Raw genomic sequence first — 8,393 nt, forward strand, 5'->3', positions numbered from 1 at the left:
ATTAGCGGGAAAATCCTTTTGTATGAAAAATCTAAACCACTCAAGTTAGACAATTGAAATTTGGCATGCAGGTACCTTAGATACCGTAGAGGTGTACTAAGAAAGGAATTCCCGAAATTCCCACGGGAACGGGAATTAGCGGGAAAATCCTTTTGTATGAAAAATCTAAACCACTCAAGTTAGACGTTTGAAATTTGGCATGCAGATACCTTGAGTACCGTAGAGGTGCACTAAGAAAGGAATTCCCGAAATTCCCACGAGAACGGGAATTAGCGGGAAAATCCTTCTGTATGAAAAATCTAAACCACTCAAGTTAGACCTTTGAAATTTGTCATGCAGGTACCTTAGGTACCGTGGAGGTGCACTAAGAAAGGAATTCCCGAAATTCCCACGGGAACGCGAATTAACGGGAAAATCCTTTTGTATGAAAAATCTAAACCACTCAAGTTAGACGTTTGAAATTTGGCATGCAGGTACTTTAGTAAACTTAAAGCTTAGTTGCAACAGGATATTACAAAATTCCCACGGGAACGGTAGTTAGCGGGAAAATCCTTTTGTATGAAAAATCTAAACCACTCCAGTTAGACAATTGAAATTTGGCATGCAAGTACCTTAAGTACCGTAGAGGTGCACTAAGAAAGGAATTCCCAAAATTCTCACGGGAACGGGAATTAGCGGGAAAATCCTTTTGTATGAAAAATCTAAACCACTCAAGTTAGACGTTTGAAATTTGGCATGCAGATACCTTAAGTACCGTAGTGGTGCACTAAGAAAGGAATTCCCGAAATTCCCACGAGAACGGGAATTAGCGGGAAAATCCTTTTGTATGAAAAATCTAAACCACTCAAGTTAGACGTTTGAAATTTGGCATGCAGGTACTGTAGTAAACTTAAAGCTTAGTTGCAACTGGATATTACAAAATTCCCACGGGAACGGTAGTTAGCGGGAAAAAACATTTGTATGAAAAAATCAAATCTAAATAAAAGGAGAAACTGACTGACTCAGTGACTGACATATATCAACGCATAGCCTGAACGGCTAAACGTAGGCATTTGAAATTTGGAAGGGACATAGCTTAGGTACCGTAGAGGTGCACTAAGAAAGGAATTCCCAAAATTCTCACGGGAACGGGAATAAGCGGGAAAATCCTTTTGTATGAAAAATCTAAACTACTCAAGTTAGACGTTTGAAATTTGGCATGCAGATACCTTAAGTACCGTAGTGGTGCACTAAGAAAGGAATTCCCGAAATTCCTACGAGAACGGGAATTAGCGGGAAAATCCTTTTGTATGAAAAATCTAAACCACTCAAGTTAGACCTTTGAAATTTGTCATGCAGGTACCTTAGGTACCGTGGAGGTGCACTAAGAAAGGAATTCACAAATTCCCACGGGAACGCGAATTAACGGGAAAATCCTTTTGTATGAAAAATCTAAACCACTCAAGTTAGACGTTTGAAATTTGGCATGCAGGTACTTTAGTAAACTTAAAGCTTAGTTGCAACAGGATATTACAAAATTCCCACGGGAACGGTAGTTAGCGGGAAAAAACATTTGTATGAAAAAATCAAATCTAAATAAAAAAGAGAAACTGACTGACTCAGTGACTGACATATATCAACGCATAGCCTGAACGGCTAAACGTAGGCATTTGAAATTTGGAAGGGACATAGCTTAGGTACCGTAGAGGTGCACTAAGAAAGGAATTCCCGGAATTCCCACGGCAACGGAAATTAGCGGGAAAATCTTTTTGTATGAAAAATCTAAACCGCTTAAGTTAGACGCTTGAAATTTGGCATGCAGGTACCTTAGTTAACTTAAAGCTTAGTTGCAACAGGATATTGCAAAATTCCCACGGAAACGGGAGTTAGTGGGAAAAAAACATTTGTATGAAAAAATCGAAACCGCGTAAGATAGATATTTTCAATTCAATTAAATTATTTATTGCATTCCATGTAGTACAATAGGGTGTTACATAGGCATAGGAACTAAAACATGGACCCTATAGGGCACAGCAACGTTGAAGGGAAGAGAGGAAGTGTGTATTAAAATTAAAACTCAATGAACAATCAATTAAAAAAAAAACAATTCAATCAATTGATTCAATCTAGCACGCATGCATACCTTAGTAAATATAAAGTTTATTTTTGGCTGTATTTTGAAAAATGGGAGTTATTGGGAAAAAAAAATGTACTTATGAAAAAATCTAAACTGCATAAGTATGCACTCCCACACACACAAAGATCTCTCTCTTATATAACACGCCACGCGGACGAAGTCGCGGGCAAAAGCTAGTCATTATATAATTTATCTATTATTCGCTTATGACTGTCATCGTAACAATGCTTATCGGCGCAACATTCAAACTCAGCTGGAAAATCTATTAGTCGCAACCTATTATGACACTTCCTAGTATATAAATCAATCTGTTCCTTAGATTGAATTGAATTGAATTGATCTCTCTCCCCACACAACATTAGTGCTGGTTCTCACATTCTGACTATACGTTAGCGTATGTAATAAGTTAAGACGACACTTAATTATGAGAGAGTAGTGATCTGACCAAGTTACATCGTTTTTAACACCAATACTTTCAATTGAATCAATTGCTGCCTGCGTTGTAACACAATGATCCAACCATCGTCTAGATCCCGTGGCTTGACAGGTAAAGGTGTAGGTATTCACTACTTTCCCTAAATGAATGTCCAAGGTATCAACACAACACAAATTATAAGTATTACAAAAGTCCATTAACTCACTGTAGAACAATTTATTTGGATGCGCATTAAAATCCCCTAATACATATACATGTTGCACTTCGCATTCGTCTATAATAGCACTCACCGAACTTAGACAATCCGTATATTCCGGCAAGGTGTTTCTATCATCCCACGGCATGTACACACATATAACCACAATGGGACCGTCACTTGTCGTTATCTTAATTGCACATATCCGGGGGTTATCACACGAAATAACCGACACCTGTTGAAACACCGCACTTCGCCACATCAACGCAGCCCCTCCGTAGGGTCTACCCTTCTGCATGCCTTTTGTCATGTCCATCGCCGATGTACCCGTATATTCAAATCCACTGTCTATAGTACTTAGAAACGGTATCTCTTCACGTACAAGCCAGGTCTCTTGCAGTGCAACTAGATCGGAAGAAATGCACAACTCTCTGATACCATCTATAGATCTCTTCGCACTCTTGCAATTAAAAGTTACAAATGTATAAGTATGATCCATTATTAAGTATGAATACTATTGCCGTTCAGAGAGTTTTCTCGGTACATGTTTTTATACTTGTAATTAACAAACCTTCTAAATATAATTCCTTTCGGCCATAAGTTTTTATCCAAAAATAATGGTAATTTATCGTGATTTACGAAAAACTTGAAGGCCTTATGCTCCGATTGTCGTTTCATGTCAATCTTTTCTAGTAACACATCTTGTTGTGTTTTCGTTAGAATCTATACTTATAATAAATCTGTAGAGAGGTCAATTCTGTACATTAAATATTTTTTCAAAATAACTATCAGGGAGTGATAAGTGGTCGATACTGATGCCAAAAATGCAATCAGTAAAATTTTTGTCTGTCTGTCTGTCTGTCTGTCTGTCTGTCTGTCTGTCTGTATGTTCCTTATAGAAACAAAAACTACTGGACGGATTTTAATAAAACTTGGTACAATTATTCTTCACACTCCTGGACAGGTTATAGTATACTTTTCATCACGCTACAATCAATAGGAGCAGAGTAGTGAAGGGAAATTCTTTTGTATGAAAAATCTAAACCACTCAAGTTAGACGTTTGAAATTTGGCATGCAGGTACCTTAGATACCGTAGAGGTATACTAAGAAAGGAATTCCCGAAAATCATACGGAAACGGGAATTAGCGGGAAAATCCTTTTGTATGAAAAATCTAAACCACTCAAGTTAGACGTTTGAAATTTGGCATGCAGGTACCTTAAGTACCGTAGAGGTGCACTAAGAAAGGAATTCCCGAAATTCCCACGGGAACGCGAATTAACGGGAAAATCCTTTTGTATGAAAAATCTAAACCACTCAAGTTAGACGTTTGAAATTTGGCATGCAGGTACTTTAGTAAACTTAAAGCTTAGTTGCAACAGGATATTACAAAATTCCCACGGGAACGGTAGTTAGCGGGAAAATCCTTTTGTATGAAAAATCTAAACCACTCAAGTTAGACAATTGAAATTTGGCATGCAAGTACCTTAAGTACCGTAGAGGTGCACTAAGAAAGGAATTCCCAAAATTCTCACGGGAACGGGAATTAGCGGGAAAATCCTTTTGTATGAAAAATCTAAACCACTCAAGTTAGACAATTGAAATTTGGCATGCAAGTACCTTAAGTACCGTAGAGGTGCACTAAGAAAGGAATTCCCAAAATTCTCACGGGAACGGGAATTAGCGGGAAAATCCTTTTGTATGAAAAATCTAAACCACTCAAGTTAGACGTTTGAAATTTGGCATGCAGATACCTTAAGTACCGTAGTGGTGCACTAAGAAAGGAATTCCCGAAATTCCCACGAGAACGGGAATTAGCGGGAAAATCCTTTTGTATGAAAAATCTAAACCACTCAAGTTAGACCTTTGAAATTTGTCATGCAGGTTCCTTAGGTACCGTGGAGGTGCACTAAGAAAGGAATTCCCAAATTCCCACGGGAACGCGAATTAACGGGAAAATCCTTTTGTATGAAAAATCTAAACCACTCAAGTTAGACGTTTGAAATTTGGCATGCAGGTACTTTAGTAAACTTAAAGCTTAGTTGCAACAGGATATTACAAAATTCCCACGGGAACGGTAGTTAGCGGGAAAAAACATTTGTATGAAAAAATCAAATCTAAATAAAAGGAGAAACTGACTGACTCAGTGACTGACATATATCAACGCATAGCCTGAACGGCTAAACGTAGGCATTTGAAATTTGGAAGGGACATAGCTTAGGTACCGTAGAGGTGCACTAAGAAAGGAATTCCCGAAATTCCCACGGGAACGGAAATTAGCGGAAAAATCTTTTTGTATGAAAAATCTAAACCGCTTAAGTTAGACAATTGAAATTTGGCATGCAAGTACCTTAAGTACCGTAGAGGTGCACTAAGAAAGGAATTCCCGAAATTCCCACGAGAACGGGAATTAGCGGGAAAATCCTTTTGTATGAAAAATCTAAACCACTCAAGTTAGACCTTTGAAATTTGTCATGCAGGTACCTTAGGTACCGTGGAGGTGCACTAAGAAAGGAATTCCCAAAATTCTCACGGGAACGCGAATTAACGGGAAAATCCTTTTGTATGAAAAATCTAAACCACTCAAGTTAGACATTTGAAATTTGGCATGCAGGTACTTTAGTAAACTTAAAGCTTAGTTGCAACAGGATATTACAAAATTCCCACGGGAACGGTAGTTAGCGGGAAAAAACATTTGTATGAAAAAATCAAATCTAAATAAAAGGAGAAACTGACTGACTCAGTGACTGACATATATCAACGCATAGCCTGAACGGCTAAACGTAGGCATTTGAAATTTGGAAGGGACATAGCTTAGATACCGTAGAGGTGCACTAAGAAAGGAATTCCCGGAATTCCCACGGGAACGGAAATTAGCGGGAAAATCTTTTTGTATGAAAAATCTAAACCGCTTAAGTTAGACGCTTGAAATTTGGCATGCAGGTACCTTAGTTAACTTAAAGCTTAGTTGCAACAGGATATTGCAAAATTCCCACGGAAACGGGAGTTAGTGGGAAAAAAACATTTGTATGAAAAAATCGAAACCGCGTAAGATAGATATTTTCAATTCAATTCAATTAAATTATTTATTGCATTCCATGTAGTACAATAGGGTGTTACATAGGCATAGGAACTAAAACATGGACCCTATAGGGCACAGCAACGTTGAAGGGAAGAGAGGAAGTGTGTATTAAAATTAAAACTCAATGAACAATCAATTAAAAAAAAAACAATTCAATCAATTGATTCAATCTAGCACGCATGCATACCTTAGTAAATATAAAGTTTATTTTTGGCTGTATTTTGAAAAATGGGAGTTATTGGGAAAAAAAATGTACTTATGAAAAAATCTAAACTGCATAAGTATGCACTCCCACACACACAAAGATCTCTCTCTTATATAACACGCCACGCGGACGAAGTCGCGGGCAAAAGCTAGTATAACTTAATATATCAGATTCTTCGGTCTTGTTATGGATATTTGTAATAAAAATAGGAATTTTCCGTTCTGCAGCTTTAAAGTTACCAGCTAAATCATTCATAGCCGTTCCCATTTCTCCTCTTCGTTGGTTTTTTTAATTTCCTAGGCCGTCTCCGTACTAAATTCCACTCGCTCTCACCTATATTATGATCAGTCGACGCCGGCGCATCGATAACATTCATAGCTTTATAACCGGTTCTGTCAGCTGTTATACACTCGTCCCGCGATGAGTCCACGCGTGACGACACCGTAGGTAGTGAAGCACTTGTCGGTGGCGATAGCTGAGTCATTAAGCCGTTATTCCGTATGTTTTGCGATACCTTCTTTTTTAAGATAGAAGAACAATTATTCGAAATAGACGATTCCACTATGTTTCTGTATTTGGGCACACTCTCGTTTTCTTGGGTAACGAGGGTTACATTACCTTCGTTATTTAATGTAGAATTATGTATATTAGTTATGCCTATAGGGCCGCTGTCCATAGACCAACCACCTCGTTTCGTATTACGTTACATACCGATAATCGTGAAGGTATACCACTCTTTATTGGTTGCAACTCACATTTTAGTTCTTCTAACTGTTTCACGGTAGCACTACTTGTCTTCAACATATTTACATCATCTTGAAGTTTCAAAATATCTTTTAGTAAACGAGTGCAATCCAAATGATCGAAAGTAATAGCAGGTAACTTTTCAAGTTGCCTTGCAACGAACACGGGAACAAGATTGGGATCCGTAGTTTTCAGGACTTGTATAATATCACTGAGATCACGCTGCTCCTTTTTGTCCCCCTTACGCTGAATATTTTTCTTATCCTTAGGGAGAGCTTCGAAAAGTAAGGATTTCGATTTCTTAATCTCTTCACTTGTGAACGCCGTGGAACACAGGCGTAGAAGCGTATCCTCGTCCATGATAGATATCTTATTTTGTATATATGACAATAATTCGTCGATAACTACATTACATGTAGGGCACTTCACTGTATTCGACGACATTCCAAATTAGTGCACGATCCTCGCACATTAAGGTCGATACGCGTGCACCACGACCGAGCTCACGCGCGTCCAACTAAAGGCATGATTACTTCATGATATGGCCAAACGTTAGCGATCATATCGTAAAATAGTAACATTATCCACCGGTAGTGGTGCTGGTGTCGCTTTGTTTTTGTTTTGCATAATGGCGGCGGACAATTATTCTTTTGTGAACGCGAATAATACGAATAATAATGAGCAAATACAAGATAAAAGTGCAGTGAAGCAATGTTTTGACACTAAGTTGAAAAGAAAAACGAGCGAAACGTAAAAATCCATGAAGTTTAGATCGCATTACACAGGTTAGTAGGTATCTAACTATTCAAATCTTATCACGCATTTATTAGTTTTCTTCTAAAATTACAGCTATACAAATGTTTTATACTGGGTGTTAGTGACATCGTAACGAATACTGAGAGGGATGATTCAGACCATGATTCTGAGTTAATATCTAGTGGAATTTTCCGTCGCAAAATTCATGAAATTTTGAGTTTTGTTTTTAATTATTTTCAATTCCATATTGTGCTTTTAGCTGCATAGAACCCAAATTTCAATAAAAAAAACAATAATGACAAATTATCGAAAATTTTCGATGTAATGGAGACAACAGCTGCTCGAACGGGTCAACGGCCACACGCACCGCGCGCCGCGCGCCCCGCTCCGCACGCCCCGCTCCGCGCGCCCCGCGCCGCACGCCGGCGGCGGCGCGGCGGCGGCGCGGCCTACAAAGTAGGCACTACGAACCGATCCTTTTTCTTTCTCTGTCTATCGTAAATTATAAATTTATTTTATTCTTATTCTTAAATGGACGGATAATCAACAGGCATAAAATTTATGGAATACACGTCAATTTTAAGCAGAAATCTAAAACAACCGACAGAATTAAGTTGACAGCACACGTCAAACGGTTTGCATACCAGCGAGATACCTTTTTGATTCGACCGGATTATTCATTCTTTACTCATAGGAATCGGGGCCATTATCTACCTAAAACAGTTGAAACAGTAAATAATTGTAATCTTTGTTGTCATTAGAATAACTAACTACCAACTAACACAACCACCACAGATTAGGTAATTAGTTACCTACTATGTCAACCATCCACCAACTTAGTATGTAAGTACCTACGCAA

General features: G+C 38.3%; 1 protein-coding gene across 1 annotated transcript in view; it reads right to left on the reverse strand.

Moving 5' to 3' along the window:
• The window catches only part of LOC126380434 (uncharacterized), a 38,382-nt gene extending 31,244 nt beyond the window's left edge, over positions 1–7,138 (reverse strand). The window contains exon 1 of the mRNA XM_050029828.1: positions 6,746–7,138. Coding sequence (XP_049885785.1) covers positions 6,746–7,138 — 393 coding nt within the window. The remainder of the gene's footprint in view (positions 1–6,745) is intronic.
• Between the last annotated feature and the right edge of the window lie 1,255 nt (positions 7,139–8,393).

This window comes from Pectinophora gossypiella, chromosome Z (genome assembly GCF_024362695.1).
Source record: "Pectinophora gossypiella chromosome Z, ilPecGoss1.1, whole genome shotgun sequence".
In the NCBI taxonomy this organism is placed as follows: Eukaryota; Metazoa; Arthropoda; class Insecta; order Lepidoptera; family Gelechiidae; genus Pectinophora; species Pectinophora gossypiella.